At 34.4% G+C, this 18,885-nt stretch overlaps 3 protein-coding genes across 9 annotated transcripts; 2 read left to right on the top strand and 1 right to left on the bottom strand.

The window, feature by feature from the left end:
• Positions 1–6: 6 nt before the first annotated feature.
• LOC105459542 lies at positions 7–2,832 on the top strand. 2 transcript variants are annotated; one of them, XM_011705664.1, is made up of 3 exons: positions 7–96; positions 281–412; positions 542–2,832. In XM_011705664.1, exons 1-3 carry the CDS (start codon positions 64–66, stop codon positions 2,045–2,047), a joined length of 1,671 nt encoding a protein of 556 aa, XP_011703966.1. In that variant the 5' UTR covers positions 7–63; the 3' UTR covers positions 2,048–2,832. The 2 variants fall into 2 exon arrangements, with proteins under 2 accessions (XP_011703966.1, XP_011703965.1); XM_011705663.1 differs by having other exon boundaries at positions 281–2,832.
• A 677-nt stretch (positions 2,833–3,509) lies between these two features.
• On the top strand, positions 3,510–14,806 carry LOC105459543 (probable cation-transporting ATPase 13A3). Of its 6 annotated transcripts, none has more exons than XM_011705666.1 (20): positions 3,510–4,616; positions 4,841–5,207; positions 7,498–7,623; positions 7,943–7,951; positions 8,256–8,323; positions 8,468–8,635; positions 9,359–9,426; positions 9,590–9,856; positions 10,027–10,231; positions 10,313–10,523; positions 10,788–10,899; positions 10,977–11,166; positions 11,387–11,587; positions 11,761–11,946; positions 12,056–12,433; positions 12,545–12,686; positions 12,786–12,937; positions 13,059–13,296; positions 13,435–13,516; positions 13,605–14,806. In XM_011705666.1, exons 3-20 carry the CDS (start codon positions 7,608–7,610, stop codon positions 14,644–14,646), a joined length of 3,735 nt encoding a protein of 1,244 aa, XP_011703968.1. In that variant the 5' UTR covers positions 3,510–4,616; positions 4,841–5,207; positions 7,498–7,607; the 3' UTR covers positions 14,647–14,806. The 6 variants fall into 6 exon arrangements, with proteins under 6 accessions (XP_011703968.1, XP_011703969.1, XP_011703967.1 ...); XM_011705667.1 differs by having other exon boundaries at positions 4,841–5,211; XM_011705665.1 differs by lacking the exon at positions 4,841–5,207.
• Positions 14,807–14,911: 105 nt separating this feature from the next.
• Positions 14,912–17,771, bottom strand: LOC105459541 (testis-expressed sequence 10 protein homolog). The gene is made up of 5 exons (XM_011705661.1): positions 17,418–17,771; positions 16,091–17,273; positions 15,784–16,015; positions 15,488–15,642; positions 14,912–15,408 (listed from the first exon to the last, which is right to left on the bottom strand). The coding sequence occupies exons 1-5, from the start codon at positions 17,619–17,621 to the stop codon at positions 15,305–15,307; spliced, it is 1,878 nt and encodes a 625-aa protein (XP_011703963.1). The 5' UTR covers positions 17,622–17,771; the 3' UTR covers positions 14,912–15,304.
• Between the last annotated feature and the right edge of the window lie 1,114 nt (positions 17,772–18,885).

Genomic DNA, 18,885 nt, shown 5'->3' with positions numbered 1-18,885 from the left:
GCTCGGATATGCACGCGGGTGACATTAAATTATTTCCAGATTAGCAGAATTTTCTTATAGATTATGTTCGAAACTGACGATTTTTGGATCTTTGAAGTGAGTCTTTTAGTTGCACGATCATATTACAACTTATTTGGCTAATCTGTTTAATGTGTTTTTTCGTACATACATTGTAATTTTATCAACATACAATCGGACAGACAATCGGTAGAGTATTTCTGACAAGAATGTCGTTCGTAAAACGGTAAAACTAACATATACTTGTTTTCCTGTACTCTAGGATTCTTTCGACGATGTTGGAGGAAACAAAGATGAAACGAGGAATAAATCCCATTCTTCAAGTCAAAACAAAGAAAAAATACCGTCAGTCAAACGGCGCAAAGTGGACTGCTGCGAGGATGCTTTGCCGACGGTTAGTACTTTTGTTGAGAAATCCGAATTGGATATTATTGCGAATATTTTGGATAACGAGAATCTACCTTCCAAGAATAAAGACGACGTTGTGTCAGAGGATCGAGGGGATCTGTTGTTGTTTTTCCAGAAAAATACTTCTCGAGAGAGAAGAAACTTTAACTTGGTAAATAAAGTAGAGAAAGATTCGTCAGAAGTACAAAGAGAGACACGAGAATGTTTTCAGTTTGAAGTGGATGCAACATCGAAGAAAGTATGCCAATATAAAGAGCCCAGAGAAAAGAGTCACGAGTCTGTAATTAATGTAAGACCCGATAAAGAAGTAAAATTGATTAGAATATTTCCTGGACCAGCTGGCTTAGTGCCGGATGTGAAAAATGATAATGTCTCTGCTGCATCTTATCTGAGTAGTGTTGAAGTATTGGAAAATAAAACATCAAGCAAGCGCATTGAGATCAAGACTCAAGATGAGAAAAATTTGTGTGGAGAGAAAGCTTGGAAACTTTTATTCAATGATTTACCACATAATTTTTTACGGGATTATAAGATTTCCATTGTTAAAGACAAAGCAAATGCTAGTCATTGCAATAGTATGAAAGTAAGATTTATAGCAGGAGTGTTGGATTATGTAGATCATAGTCACGACAATCCGTTTGTTATATTAAAAGATTCAACGGGTAGTATAGAAGGTACCATTCATCGTGACATTCCATCAACTTATCCTGGCATATTAGAGCCGAATGTTGTTATTCTTTTGTATGACGTAGGGCTATTAAAAACTACAACGTATGTAGTAACGAATAAATATCATATTCTAGTGTCTCTAATGAACTTACTAGCCATATATTCGGATAAAGGCCGAATTGTAAGTACATCTCTTATGGAAAGCATTTTATCTCATATTTCAAATCACACCGAATTAAATAGAATTAACAATTGTATGCCAGTTTCGAAGGAGCCAGTTTACGTTTCTGAATTGCAAAAGGTAGATGAAAGTCGTGACGCACTTTTGCAAACTAATTCCTTTATCGATTCGTCTACCAAGAATTACGAATCTGAATTAGTGAGAAATCCGCCATTAAAAGTTTTAACAAGTGGAAAATATGAAAGTTGTGAGGAGACTTTTAAGAATAATGATCAAAATTGCAAAGTCACAAACGAGATATTTGAATGTTTCAACTATTCGATGGATGGGGACGATTTTTTTACTACCGACTGTGACTTTACAACTTTGGAAAAACAGAATTGTCTTAATCGTTCGCTATCCAACAGTATTCCGCAAACTAGCAAAATTCAGCAGTGCGACTTGAAAAATACAAAAAAAGAATCGACGATAAATATTCAAAAGCAGACGAAAGAACACTTGCCAAAGACCTTAGAGAAATGTATTAGAGAAATGTGCGATACACGTTACTCGCGTGAAGATTGTTTTTCGTCTTACGATGATACGACGATTTGCAGAGATTCGAATTTAAACATGAAATCCACATTGCCAGCAATAAAATGTAACGTCAAAAACTTAAAACCTCTAGTAAGCCATTTTACTCACGATAAACATGAGTATGATTCGGACGATGAAATTTTGTCGCAGTTGGACGTAGATAACATCTTTGATAAACAAAAGAAAGATTGCTAAGAAGAAGCGTATGTGTATCTCTGCAAATACATCAATGTAATGCGTCGCGCGCGCGCGCGCGCGCGTGCGTGATATTATAGTTTTTAAGTTACAATAATTACTAATTACTAATAGCTAATGTACAAAAAATGTATAAAAAATCGATGTTGACGTTACCATGTGTTATAAGCCTAGTACAGTCTTGAAAATAAAATCAGTTTCGAATTAAACATTAAAATAAGACATACTATGATGTGTGCGTATACACATACATACATATGTATACGCGTGATAAATGTTTGTATTTTCGAATTATTGGAGATAAAACTGTTTGTAAGATCGTATTTGTGATCTTATTATCTCTTACTTGGATTTATAAAACATTATTTATCTAAAGTCATCTCGTAAAGTTAATACAGTTTTCGATAGCGAAGGAGGTTCCCATATAACTTAATTGATCACGCGTCATTGGGAAGAAAAGAATAACATTAAATAAGCGTTATGATTTTACGACGTTGTATATTTACGAGTAAGTACATATGAGACATATGTATATAAATTACGTATGCCCAAGTATCTATAAAATTTTTGAAAATACGACAAAGCGAGCGGCTGTGATTGCATAATGTGATGGGCCCGGTATGACTACGAATGACGCACAATATTTGCCATATCACGGCTATATGCTTACTAATTACTGAATTCGAAGACAGGACAAGATTGTAATTGCGATTAAACGTTCACAGCTGCAATATATTACTTTTACTTAAATAAAGGACGAGATAAAATATCTTTTTCAATTTAAACCAGCTATCTGATTGTGAACTACTCGACCTGTCTCTGCCGTGTGAACGCAAGAGAGCAAGCGTAAACATATACACCGTACCGCGCTTTAGTATCTATATAGTCGTTTTATAACTCGATCAAAAATTATGATTCATATAATTCGCTCATCACAGGATTATCAGACAGTACATCTCAAGATTAATCCAATGGATATAGGTATAATACACTGCGCATTGACGCATATTAACGTCGATTATCGATCTTGCCTTTTTCCATGTGTGTGCTAATACATCTTTTTTTGTATATACAATACTGAAATTGCGGATAAATTAAAGAAGAAATGACTACGTGGAAAGACGAAAGAAGTTAATTCTTGATATAAACGGTAGACTCATAACATCTGCACAACTAGAGCGCGTGAAGTAGGTATAGATTCGTCGTTCGAAGCGTTATCAACGCTTAAATTTAGTGGCACAATTTAGGCATAATTATATATGTGAATCACACAACTAAATTCGTGAGCGTCTTCTACAGTCACGACTGGATTTCGGTGCCTAACGAATTCTAGATATACCTATATGAATTTCTTAACTCCAATGTTTAGCCATTTAAACATATATAGTATGTATATCCGCACCGAAGATCCAGTCGTGACCATAGAAGGCGCTCACGAATTTAGTTGTGTGATTCACATATATAATTATGCCTAAATTACGCCACTAAATTTAAGCGTCGATAACGCTTAAATCAAACGACGAATCTACCTAATTCACTTTTTTTTTTAACAAAGAGACAGATATTAAATGGGACAACGAAGCAAAAGCCGAGGCACAAGTTTACCGAACAGAGATAATGTACGATTGAGAACGCGAGTAAGGGAATTACAAATATCAACGGGAAAATGTGGGATAAGAGATCGCGAGATTAAGATCGTGCAAAACAATAACTCACTTTCGTCCGCATACCTGCAGGATTATAGAGATGATTCCGCGTACGCATATTATATATTTATTTCCATTTCTCGTCTTTTGCAACACGCATACATCAATGTCGAAGTTTTACGTCGTATTGTCTTTTTTCGGATGTCTAACGAGAGACCTTCGAGTATTGCGACAAAAATTTAATTGGATCTTGGTCTTTTCCAAACATGTCATATTGTAAAATATGGAATTCTAACATTTTTATGATCGATAGATAAGCGCGTGCACCGCATACCTTTATGTACATTTTAATGGAAAGAAAAAAAGATGCGCAAAAACCTATGATTCGTCCACCAAGAGATAAAGAGAAACAATTAAATTGTTACGTATATTTACGTAACAAAATTGTTGGCAATTTCATCAGTGGCGTAGTTACATCAGTGCAGTGCAAGAGCATACGCCACAGTTTTTCATTCGCGAATAAAAGCCATTATTTGGTGCACTCGAATTTTCTCTTCGATTTCTTTTCGAAGGTATAATTAATTGGCTAGAACGATATAATTATTTGGCAGTCTTCAAAGTGAGAAAATCAACTACGAATATGGGCAATCAATTATACAAATTCCTTCATTTATCGCACATTTCATGTGACTCATTCTGACGCCTACCGTTATCTCGATCTTCGAGTACAATTTAAATTCCGTTATACAAATATACCGTTCTCGGTATTTTGCAAGAAAGAAAATTCCATCCCGTTGTAACGTATTGCGAAAGTTTGTCGAAATCGACGAGGAAAGAAGGGGTGAGAATACATGATGTCGCACCTTATCCAGTAAGACCAGCAGAGATCAGAGAACACCGGGACCGAGCGAGAGTGAATTGAGGTAATATATGCCTTCAGCACACCAGCGTGATGTTCGTCGCGTTCGACGTGCGATATTCAATGAGCATACAGTTTTATCTTTTATTCTTTATGTTGTTCTCAATCTAAAGTTGTGCGATCATTCGATATCGCGTGTCGAATATCGTGCTGGTGTGCCGGAGCTATAACGCGACACGTACGAAAGCATGTTACACACGCATCACTAGCTGTTCCATTCCGTTCCAGCGATAGACGTGAAACATAATACTACGACAGTGCAGTTTAGCACCGTATATACATCTATAACGAGATACAAACGGCACGCCAGCAAGAAAAAACACGTCAAGAAATGTGTTAATCATCGACTAAACCATTTGTGCAAAATCGCTTTAGTTATGCTAACGTATTCTAGCTAGTTACCGACGTTTACTCGCGGTGATCTTATGTGCCGTGAACGACAATGAAAGCTCTCGTGGTTCTTGCAGCTCCCGTTTTTGTGACATTGATTACTCGTGCGGATTTCAAGTAATTCCGATTAGACGTACGAATTGTTCCTAGCTGCACCTTGGCACGCGCCAAGGTACTCGACCGGCAACAAGTATTTCCAACGTGTGTACGTACGTTTCACTTGCGCATTATCTGCAATACTTTGGACAGCTTGCCTTGCCAATCGGATATTGTGCGGAATTTTTGAAAATTCCGCAACTTACGAAAATTTTGCTAGTCGATTCGAATCGATGTACGGACGTGCAAGCGCGCCTGCAGCGTATATACCTATATATTTTGCAACGCGCGCGAAATTACCGGCTCTTGTCGCCATTGAAGAGGCGAAAGTAAAGTTAAAAAAATAGCATCGCATTCGTACGTATCGTATTCAGCTTCTATTATTATCATCGTTGTAATTGTTATTAACGTACGTACATTTACATATATATATAGGATGTGTTCCGTTTCATGTGTGATGTGCATGACATATCATTTTATCTTTGTTTAACATTCAGTGAACATCAAGGATAAAATGTACATCATGCATGAAACGGAACGCACTTATACATAGGACATGACGCGGATGATGATTATTGCGTTGCGTATTCATGCTTTTAGTACTTACAGCGCTCACAGAATCCCATTTTAACCTTTGTTGTTTATCGAAATGTTAAACAAAGAAATCATGCTCACGTAGCGCGTGAGTGTTGAAAAACGAAATGCAGCCGATGGCGGTTGTGCACGAAAGGGTACAAGAGTTAAAAAATGTTACGTTTATAATATGCGAGACGTTATTACGAATTAGAGTAAAAGTGCTTGCGACACAAATGAAAAGTAACATGCAAATAAAAATTTATACGCTATATATAATCCGTATCCCTAGCTGATACGTATCGTAATTATATTTCTAACATTTTCTACTCGACGAGTCATTAAATATCATTCATTCAATATCTTTTTAAGTTTTATTAATAATTCATAGTAATATTTCTCGCTTCAAAACGTATAATATTGTTTCAAAGTCAATATATTAATTGGCTTCTTGTTCTCTACGGTAACATCAATATATAAAAGTTGTGTAAGTTATTCGCTGAATTCAAATTTGACGTCAGAAAATCAAAATTCAAAATTGAAATGATAAATCCGTATGGCGTATTGATAATTGGAAAAATAAATTTTCGTATATGTTTTTTGAGTTTAAATTCAAATAATATATATATATATATATATATATATATATATATATGTATATATATATGCATCAAATTTTGAAAATTAAAAAAAAAGAAATTATTCAAATATTTTGTTATACACGGCTAGGATTTGTTGTATTCTAATTAATATAGTAATTAATATAATAGTACAGAATGCATTGTAGAGACATTACGCGATGGATTGATTTTTTGACATTGTTTTTTTGTGTTTTTTTAGTTTTGATCTTTACATTTTCATTTTTAAATTTATATAATTATTAGATTTGAGAAAAAAGTATCCCTTAATTTTAGTATTAGGAATCCGGAAAAACAAGTATTAACTTGCTATTCTTTTACTCACCTGCTTCAAAGTTCTTGACTTACGTAAAATTGAATTTTCCTTACATTTTCAATCGAAACTTTGATCGAATACTAATAGTAATTTTTATGACAGCGATTATATTAGTGACTATTTAATCTTTAGTTTTAAGTGTTTTTCTAATTGATCCTAGAGAATTTGACATAAAACATTTGAAATAAAACTATTGATTATAATCTAACAATTATTGAAGCTTTTATACTTTCGATAAGGAAGTAATCATTTTAAATAGTTGAACAAATCCACAAATGAAGGGAAACGTGGCAAAAAATCGAAACATTTTGATACTCTCGTATGCGCGCTTACACACACACACACACACACACACACACACACACACATATATATAGTATAATATATGTGTGTATCACACATTGTATGTCGTGTATTAATCTCCTTATCGATCATAACTACAATCTGCAATACATGTATAACCGGGGTTCTTATATGAGCGTGCCTATATGAGCTACTGTGAAAATCGAGGTAAAATCCCTTCATGGTAAAATCGCATGATTGGTTTTGCAAAACAACAGATAGAGATGATAAATTGACGCAACGTAGATTAACGTTTATAATATCCGTGTCTGTGATATAAATAAAATATGACTAACTTCCGTTGGCCTACTCCATTTTCAAATCATATCTATAAAATGATGTTTATCTATAGATGGATGATAGCGGCTTTAAGAGAGAGAAACGTGTTTCAATTCAAAATACAATATAATAGATATTGCCATAACTTTTCTGTTACGTAACATCGACGAAACATTTGCGCGTGGTTTAACACATAGCAGTAAAACCGGAGCGCTAAATAATCTTTAAATAAGCAATTTTGCATTTCGCAGGCGACACATCGTCGGCGACAAAAAAAGACATTTAGTGATAGCTATACTATTGGATCGGTAACGAAAGAAGCTGTATCGAAATTACGGAACAATCGAACAAAGTCGAAGTTATGATCGATGCAAATGGTAAGCATGAAAAATAAAATGCGAAATAGGAATATGAAATATTGGCAATCGATAGATTGTCGCAAGAATAATTTTGCATTCTAATTTTGATATTTTTGCGTTATCGCGGTATCTTTTAGTAACAGTAACTCTTAGTATGTATAATATACTCTAAATTCTATAGCATGGAAAGTCGATCGATGTGAGGCGTTGCGTAATTTTCGTTCATAACAAATTTAATATATTATATATGTAATTATATAGAAATTGAAATAATTTCTAATTCTTTTTTTGATTCTTCTTCTGTCAAATATCCTTGTACAAATATCAACAAGTGAAGAATGTGGAGGTAAAATATTTTAACAAATCTATGCACAATTACACTTTCTCTCTCTCTCTCTCTCTCTCTCTCTCTCTCTCGCGCCCTCTTCTTTATTCTTTCCTCTAAAATTTTTTGTTTCTATTAAAAGTGCTTTAACTAAAAGTTTTACATTTATATAAAAAGAATAAATATTTTGTATTAACACAATAGAAATAAGGAAAGCTAGAAAGAAATACGCTGCGCAAAATATACATATGGATTATTAGCATAAATCTTTTATTTTAAATAGTTGATGTATTTTATGGATAACTTTACGTTATTTCTTTCTTAGGAGTAAATGACAACAAAGAGTCGGATGTTATATGGCAGAAAATTTATACTGATCAAAATGAATATCTGGTATATATATATACCACTATCTTTTATATATTAAATTTATACATAATTATATATATATATATATATATATATATATATATGTATGTATCTCTTTGTTATTTGCAGCACTATTTATTACAATTTATTATTCACACGGTATTTTAGCGTATTTACGGATTCGAGAAAAGTTCGCCGAGGACCACTCTAACATACGTATCGTATGTATTGTCCATTGGATTGGTTCGGCTATTGTTTCACTGGTATCCTTGGATGCATCTGTATGCGACTCATCGAAAATGTGCTTTAAGTTACGCCACGAAAATACTCGCGATAGTAAGTCTATTTCTTTCGTTGTTATCAATATTATGCGCTTTATAAATTATTATTATTGAATAACGATCGTACAACTAGATAGAATATTTTTGAGAATAATCAATAAAAAAATGATTTTTTTTTAAATATCATAACGAAACTAATCATTTCTCATAATTTTTTAGACGCTGAATCCGAATCCGATTATAGAGAGTTGCTCTATTACGTCAAATTTTGAGAAATTTGCAGATAAAGTTGTGAAGAAGGGCTTTTTAAGTATTATCATATTGTAACTTCGAAATGTGACTTGTTGGAGAAATGTTTTCATGTTTAACAATAAATAACTTGTTAACCACAGAGGACACAAAAAATTTCTTTTGAGGGTTGAAATGGTTGAAAGTTCTAACAACTTAATTTTGATTGCAAAAACACTTTTCTAGGACGTCACATTTCGAAGTTATAATATGATAAAATACGTGAAAATAGCCTATTTTTGTAACTTGCAAATTTTTCAAAATTGTGACGTACATGATAGAACAATTTTACAATCGGATTCGAATTCAGCGTCCAAAAAATTATTTGGGAAATTATTTGGGAAATGACTAATCTCGTTATGATGTTTGTTTTGTTGTTGAACTGTGTAATTATACATATATATATATATAGGTGTATATATATATATATATATATATACACCTATATATATATATGTATATAAATATATAAGAATAACAATAAATGCAGGATCATTATCAAGGATACAAGTCATACTTTGTACGAGATGTCCGGAAAATTTCTACTAAAGATATAACGTAAGTTTGTTTGTAATATGTAACACACACACATATATATATATATATATATATATATATATATATTATATAGATATATATTGTATATGTATTAAAAGAATAATATAAAGTCAAAATGGCGAATTTCAGACTGGTCTCTAATTTTATTACTGTGCACTTTCAGAGCGAAAAGTTTATTGGCTATTTTGGATACTGTTGATCAAGATCTCTTAGAGAAAATTAAAGATAAAAAACTAAAAATTAATTTGGAGAATGGCACGCGTTGCGAAGTTCATGAATATAAGGCTTTTTGGTGCAAAAAGAAATGTTATATCTGGGACACTACGAAAAATATATTCTCGAGACTCGTAGGGCTTGACAATGGTACAATGTGTTCTGATCTCCATGTCTCGTGCAGCAATGGCTTGTCCAAGGAAGAACAATTACTTAGGTGACAGATACAGATATTCTAGATATACACATTTTATATGTATGTATAGATAAATGTAGGTAATGCCAAACAATCGATTCCATATATGTATATGAGTTAGTACGAGTGAAGTCTCCAAGTGAAGTTATATTTTCTTTCAAATAAAAGAAACATTTTCATTTTCGTTACAGGCGCATTGTCTACGGAAATAATGACATTATTGTTCCGCTTCAAAATATCGGAGTATTACTACTGCTAGAAGTTTTAAATCCATTTTATATTTTTCAAGTATTCACACTATCTGTATGGTTTGCGGAAGGCTATTTGTATTATACTATCGCTATAGTATTAATGTCACTGTTTGGCATTACAAGCTCTATTGTACAGACGCGTAAGGTATGTTTCTACATATGTTTCTATATACAAAAGTAGGTAAACTTATCTCGTAATAAAAATTTCATTACCTATTATTCTTAGAACCAATTAAATCTACGCGGTACCGTTGCTTCGAAGACCGTTTCGTTAGAAAGTGTACGCGTACTTCGTGACACTGGTATTTTCGAGAATATCTCTAGTAAGCAATTGGTACCCGGTGATCTCATAGAATTACCAAAACATCAAACGACTCTCGTATGCGACGCGGTTTTATTAACTGGACAGTGCATATTAAATGAATCCATGTTAACGGGTAAATATATTTGTATCTTTCAAATATACATTTTAGGGCACGATCAGATTTCCACTCAAGTTCCATCCCATTTCATCCTTGTTGTTCATCGAATGTTAAACAAGGATAAGACGATATCTGAGGAGCACTTCGGTGGGAATCTGAACGCGCCAATACTTCTCCCTAATAAAAGTTTTCTCTCTCTATATTTGCACATGTAGCATGCACGCAAATCACAAATATATTTACATATCTATATAAATTTACTTGTTTTACCAATTTTAGGCGAGTCTGTACCAGTGACAAAAACATCTTTACCATTACGCCACACATTGTACGACGCTAAAGAGTATACGTATCACACGTTGTTCAGCGGTACTACTATAATACAAACCAAGTACGAACAATTTTTATTTTCAATAGATGCAACTGTCGATAATTATAGTATAGATAATTGACGAGTGATATTCGCAGATATCACAGCGATCAACCAGTACTCGCGAGGGTAATCAGAACTGGTTTTTTAACTAACAGAGGTGCTCTAATTGCCGCTATACTATATCCACCTCCAGCGGATTTTAAATTTGATAAAGATTCATATAAATTTATTGGCATTTTGGCATTTATCGCAACTTGTGGTTTTGTATACACCGTAATAATCAAGGTAATTCTCTCAAAGTTTAAAATTTTAATTCAAATATAGATGCTTTGCAAACTATAAGTTTAATTGTATCGTATCCATATATATCTACTGTGATAGGTTGGTATTCATTTTTATAAAGAGAGATATCTATAAAGAATAATATCTAAACCTGCTGCAAATAATAATAATAATAACAACAATAACAACAACATCAACAACAACATTACGATAAATATTTTAGGTTTCGAAAGGAATTATAGCTGGAGATATAGCGATAAAAGCATTAGACATCATTACGATAGTCATACCTCCGGCATTACCAGCAGCAATGACCGTAGGAAAATTATACGCTCAAACGAGATTGAAATGTGCGCAAATCTACTGTATTAATAACAGAGTCATAAATGTTTCCGGCAGCATAAATTGCGTATGTTTTGATAAGGTGAGAAATAGAGAGACAGAGAGAGAGAGAGAGAGAGAAAGATTAATAAAGATTAGAAAGGAGATTATGTCGCAGCAACATGATCGCGGAACAGGCGAGCAATTCAATGCTATAACGTTAACTGCAATAACATCTCTCGTTTTTCTCATCGTGACGGTTTATGTCTATTATAGACGGGGACATTAACTGAGGATGGATTGGATATGTGGGGCGTTGTAGCATGTACAAACGGTGTCCTTGCCGAAGCCGAGACAGATATATCTAAACTTAAAGAACATCCTCTTTTCGAAGGGATGCTAGTTTGTCACAGTTTGACACTTATCGATGGAGAACTTTGCGGAGATCCTTTGGACGCAAAGGTAAAAGATTATATACTCTTTTGTACATTTATCGCTGCGACCGCTTTACCGCTCGACATCTCGCGATGTGACGACACATGTGCAGTTATTGCATCGCGTTACATTACAGATGTTTGAAAGTACTAAGTGGATATTGGAAGATTCGAATTGCATTCACGTAGATAAATATGACTCGACAGTACCGATTGTCGTGAGACCACTAGAGAACGCAAGCTTAATAAAAAATATGAATGAAATCACGGAGATTGGTATAATACAGCAATATCAGTTTTCGAGTTCATTACAACGAATGTCCGTGATCGTACGCGCATCAGGATCAGCTGATTTTAGAGCATACACAAAAGGCTCTCCCGAGATGATAATTAATCTAAGCAAAACGGAAACTGTACCAAAGGACATTTCGCTCATTTTGGAGCGATTTACAAAAGAGGGATTTCGCGTGATAGCTATGGGCCGTAGAACAATAATTTCTGAAAGTAATGCAGAGGTAATATATATATGTATAATATACGTAGTGCAAGCATTTGAAAATATCTCAACTATACGTGATATCTCCCGAAGAGTGTATGTACATACACTCATTATATGTTCATTATAGATATCGAAACTGCCTCGAGAAACGATTGAACGAAACTTGGATTTCTTAGGGTTAATTATTCTGGAAAATCGATTGAAACAACCGACGGCATCAGTGATTACGGAATTAAGGGAAGCCAATATACGCGTGATGATGATTACAGGTTTGATGAAATACTACGAATCTCTTCATCATGATACTAACAATAATAAGTATTACGCATCTACATGTAATGGACTTGGATTCGACCTTTGATTTTCAGGAGATAATATTCAGACTGCGGTAAGCGTCGCGAGAGAATGCGGAATACTTTCGATTGAAGAACACATTGTAGACGTGACCGTAGTTTCGAACGAGGAAAAGGATCATCCAGAGATAATTTTCAACATTCAGTCTCCAGAATCTCCAAAATTGGTAAGATTCTCGATCTCTATTGTAAATTTTGAATAGGACAGCCGTGCAGTGGTAAACTTGAACTCGAGTCGCGGCCGCATTAATCTCGGTGATTAATGAATCTTCCAATTTCTTCTTGCAGAGCTCACAAAATCAAGATCGACATTTGCAGATGTCACCGACGATCGAAGATATAGAAAGCGGCACAGCCAATTGTAATTATAGATTTGCCTTAACGGGACAAACGTGGCAAGCGATACGAGAACATCGTCCCGAACTCGTGGACCGCATTTGTGTACGCGGTGCGATATTCGCCAGAATGAGCAGCGATCAGAAGCAACAATTGATCGTGGAGCTAATGCGACTCGGTTATTACGTAGGTACGCGTCCCGAAATTAAGTGTCGATCGAAGAAGAGAAACGGATAAAATCGATACTTAATTATCAATAATACATATTTCAAGTGTGATAAACATAGTATAATGTAAAAATTATTGTGTACGATGTGCTTATATACAGCTATGTGCGGAGACGGTGCCAACGATTGCGGAGCGTTAAGAGCCGCGCACGTCGGTATATCGCTCTCCAAAGCAGAATCCAGGTATGTATGAGAAATCCGTGTAACGTACGTATGATAAATTAATTATGTTCTCTATCTCAATAATAGTTTATATTATTTTTTCTTGCAGCGTGGCCAGTCCCTTCACCTCGAGAATATCCGACATAAGCTGCGTCCCAAAAGTAATACGGGAAGGACGCGCTGCTTTAGTTACATCGTTTGGAATTTTTAAATTTATGATCGCGTATTCCCTTACCGAATTTTTGTCCGTTACAATACTGTACTCCATAGACTCGAACTTGACGCCTCTACAATTTCTATTTATCGATATTTGTTTGATCATTAACTTTGCCTTTTTCTTCGGCAAAACTCGCGCGTGTAAGAACAAGTTATCTAAAACAACACCGATGACGAGTCTGCTAAGTTTCACTCCGCTCTTATCTCTAACGGTACATATGTTCATAACGATCATTTTTCAAGTGACAGTATATCACACTGTTCGGCAATTTTCATGGTTCATTCCGTTCGTTCCTACTAGCAACACCGGATACACGTGCTACGAAAACTATTCGGTTTTCTGTGTCTCCATGTTTCAATATATCACAATGGCGATTGTATTTTCACGCGGGAAGCCTTACAGACGCGCGATTTATACAAATGGAGCATTTATGTTTTCCATTCTTTTATCAACAGCTATTTGCACATACATTACGGTTTATCCCGCGGATTGGGTAGTGAGCACGCTGCAATTGATTTTACCACCCGTCTACGATTGGAGGCTTATTATCCTAGCGCTCGCTCTAGCCAATTTCCTTATTTGTTTCTTTGTCGAAAACATTGTAATAGAGCGCGTCATTGAAAATACCTTGAAGAAAAAATTATTTAAGCCGGAAAAATCCAAGAAACGATATCTAAAGATGGAATACGAATTGAAGAATTGTGAAAGTTGGCCGAAATTCAAGAGAACTGATCAATTGCCAATATTATCTATCCTGCGAAAAGATTTGCAAAATATCGCTAGTATTACGCATAACAATCATTGTCGGATCGGTGTTTCGAACGATCAAATGGCTGAACGACCGATTAATGATTTTAACAACTCGAATAACTTACCGAACGAATGGACTAGTAAAAAAAATGGATTCGAAAATTTTGGCTTTGCAAATGACTAACAATAAGTATAGTGGCGAAACACAAAAATAGCAGTATTCGTATAAATGTAATTTAATTCCATTTACGTTAACGTTACCATTTTATGAAACATAGTCGAACATAATTTTTATGAATCGTACGTAATGCAAAATAATAATAGAGATATGTATATAGATCGAAGTGCGTTCTTTTTTCCTAATATCAATATTCTATATCACATCATATATTCGCTTATCTTTGCAATATATAAAAGTTGCATAACTCGTGCAAAATACTACACATGAGTATAAATTAAGAATCGTGTATTATATAGAACTTTCAGTAGTTTCAGTTCACAATATGCTATGGCAATGCGTGGCGTGTCAGAGATGTCTAATTTTCGGAAAAAAGAAAATTTTAACCAAGCACTTTTATATCTCTATCCCTGAGAAATCGCACTCACGCGACACACACGCACGCACGCACGCACGAGCGCACGCGCGCACACGCACACAGAATGGCTAAATATCATAGATGTACGTAGGAAACATAAATACATGAATATATCTTGATACACACAAGTATTAAAAACATGTAATATAATATGTATACACGCTATTCCGTATATGTAAATGAAAATTTATTAAGATACTCACTTAATATAGAAAAACCGATCGCTGGTACAAGCTATTAATTTATTCAATAGTAAATATGTGAATCTACTAAGTAAAATAGGTTACAGATCATGAGTCTCGATTGTTTGTCATCATGTGAACCTACAATATCGATCTTCTTAGCATTTTCTGAAAAGAATGAAGCGTTCATACGTTAAAATGATAACAATATATTTACCTTTAATCAAGTTCACACCACACTTCTTACCTATAATAAATTTGTGTTTATTCACCAATTCTTCCCAGATCCATTCCTTGAAACGCAAAACTATTTGACCGATCATGCGAATTATGACGTCATCTATGCTTGGTCTCAAAAGTAAACTCGGTAAGTTCTTAACAAAGCTTTCAAACACCTTCTCTCTGTCAAATAAAATAAATATATAATTTTCGACTCGAGTTACTTGTTAATTCTATGATTCATTAATTATCGCATGTTGAACAGCTGTAAGAGTGCTCAACAGTAATTGGTCACTATTACTTGTTTCTACTTAAAAAGATTACCTGTGTAACTCATTTAAATCACTTTCCAACATAATGTCACCGATAATCAGATACAAATGTGACTGCAATTCTTTCTTAGGTAAACGAGAAGACATTTCAATAATCAGTGTTAAAGTATGACTTAAACTAATACAGTTGGTATACCAAACTGGACTGGCTTTCAAGAATAATGTTCTTACAAGTTTAGTTAATTGCGGTAAAGCGGACGAGTCACACAAATTTTTGATATTATCTGAAAAACAGAGAAACGTCATTGAAGAAAGAAGTCTTATACATGTAACAATAATGATATATGTTATTAAATTACCATTTAAATATTTCACAATCGATACACAATAGGTCTCAACAGATTTAGGAAATTGTTCGTTGAACCTAAACAGAGATGTAAACCATACATGAATTTGACAAAGTCCCAAATTCTGTTCCAAACACTCTTCCGCAAGTTCCATTTGCGAAAAATCTTTCTGACGTTTCCTTATTAACCTTTCTGACGTTTCACTAATAAGCGCCTTTACTTTACCATAGGGGAATCTTGAGAGAAAATTTTTCATGTATGCATTATGAAACGTATCTTTAAACCTATTTTTCACAAGTCTGACACTACGATCGTCACGATCCAACGTATCAATATATTCCATAATCGATTGTATAATTATGACAATACTTTTCAATAATGCGGCCGCTTCGCTCGAAATTGTAATCTCTGTGTAATTCTCAACTTTCTCATCTGGACATACTTCGAGCCAAATATCAGACATCAGTGGCATCAACAAACCTACATATTCAACAAATTCTTCTATAGGTAAGATTTCTTTCGTGCGATTACACATCAAACTCACATCTTCGTCAAGATTAACTTGGCAAAATCGAGGTACATCATCGCTATAAATGGGAATATATCTGGTATATCTTTTCGTTCTCACGATCAAAGGCACATTTGATTGCGCATCCCTACAAAGCTTTCTATAGTTTAAAATAGAGACAAACATATTAGCTAAACGTTTCAGAACTTTAATTCTCCATTTTACATCAGTGCTTTTGGAATTTAGCGACGTCGTTAATCGTGCTCCAGGCCTAATTTCATTGCGTAGATTGCATATCATACCCAAAAAATTGGGCAATATCTTTTGGCAATCCTTCGCCAAGGCGCTACTGCAATTTTGTACAAGCACATCTAGGAAAAGTAAAGAATCTTCCTTCACACGTGGATCAATGTGCGTCATCGCACAGCTTAAGTAAGATATCAGAATTTCACACAAGGGTGTCAACTGTTCTTTCGAAATCAGGCCAAGAATAAAATTTAATGTATGAAAGCAACTTGTTCGTATGTCCTTCTCTTTATCGAGAGATAAAGCTGCAATACTATGTAACAAAGAATTTATTCGTGAATGTAAAGACTTTGGAGGATTTCGCAACAAGATATCCTTCAATTGTCTCAAAGCATCTTCTCTTACAGTCGAATTGTGATGCCGAAAGCGCATTAATAAATCCTGAAAATAGATTATTGATTACAGAACGTATTACGAACAAATTCAAATTGTAACATAACAAACAATTAGGCATATACAATGTTAATGCGTTAGCATCAATTAATTAACATGTAGAGAATAATATAAATTTATTAATTTACGTACATCAATACTTAATTTACGAGAGCTGAGAACTTGTGTTTCATCTCGATGCTTTAATTGTTCACGTATCAATATTTTTTTCACTTTAAACGACGTATTTGTAACGTTCAAACCTTTCGGCAATTGACTGACAGATACTTTAGCTTTTAATTTCACTTTTGCCTTTTCCGATTTTAGGCGTTTTGAACGCTTATGATTTTTACTCATGTTTCAAACAAAATATTTAACGTATAAATTACAACATAACGCTACGTGAAAGATATAAAATTAAAACATACTAAAAATTTAAGGTTAAAGAATTAGCACACACGATTGAGACACAGAATAGAGAAGCATGAGAGCGGCCTTCCTAGACTTTTCTTAGAGTCCTAGGTTATCAAAGAAGCACAATTGTTGTTACGAGTCCTGATTGGCTCGCAAATGACCAATCATAAAATTGATTTATCGGTATTATAAATGCCTGCCGAATGAATTTATCTTATGATTGGCCATTCGACGCCATTTTTAATATTTTCTAGAACTTTTCCTATATTGCCATAAACTGGTCGAGTTTCTCTGATAATTTAGGACTCTATCTTTCCAATCTTTTAACGTGAGCGTGAGACTGTCAGAACCACTGTACATTAAAGCCATTACATCCATTTCTGAATTGGGTACTACGTGGCAACATCCACTTTTTGACATTGTCGATAAAATTATAACGTCGAACGATCAGCTAAGGTTCTTTAATAATTAATAAAATTGTTAAACTTTTCGCGTTTATTTAAACAACCACAATTCAAGGTTGATGGTCCATAACAGTCTCTCGACGGTGCAAATTAATAAATTTGTTAAACTAGCTCATTGCGCTTATTTAAACGGCACGTTAATTCCCGGGGTCAAACATTCATCAATCGTAACAAAATCGTCATAAATTCCAACGCGAAAGCGCGGTGCTTTCATTTTCAGTTCAATAAATGATAAAATGAACTTAATTGTATATCCGTAGGTTTTTGAAAAGACAAAAACGACCTCTACAGACGAAAGGACGAGAGATAGAGGCATGGCGAAGAGGACCTTTCTTGTTCCTCTCGTCGAGCTGCATAGGAAGGGGTAGGTCCGGGTAATTTTTAGAATTTTTTTTTGATTTTTATTTTTATAGTCAAGATTTGGTTGGGGTTAGCAGAGATTTGAAATTGAATTGGGAGTTTTTATCGACAGAGGACGACCCCCTCTATCACCTCCCACAAGTCAAAGTGCCGTAGCTATCTCAGTTCGCCCTGGGGACTTTTTTGAAAATTTTGAAAATTGAAAAATTTCGTATTTTGAAAAATCCAAAGGTGGTTTCTTATAGATCTCGACGAGCCCTACAAAAAAGGTCCTATGCGCCAACCTTGTATCTGTTGCCGTTTAAAAGTTACAGGACTTTTTATGTTCCAAAAAAAGGAGATCGGAAGAGCACACGTCTGAACTCCAGTCACTTAGGCATCTC

Source organism: Wasmannia auropunctata, unplaced genomic scaffold (assembly GCF_000956235.1).
Source record: "Wasmannia auropunctata unplaced genomic scaffold, wasmannia.A_1.0 LD334183.1, whole genome shotgun sequence".
Lineage (NCBI taxonomy): Eukaryota > Metazoa > Arthropoda > Insecta > Hymenoptera > Formicidae > Wasmannia > Wasmannia auropunctata.
Note: the sequence above shows the minus strand (reverse complement) of the source record. Positions and strands in the feature narration are given on the sequence as shown.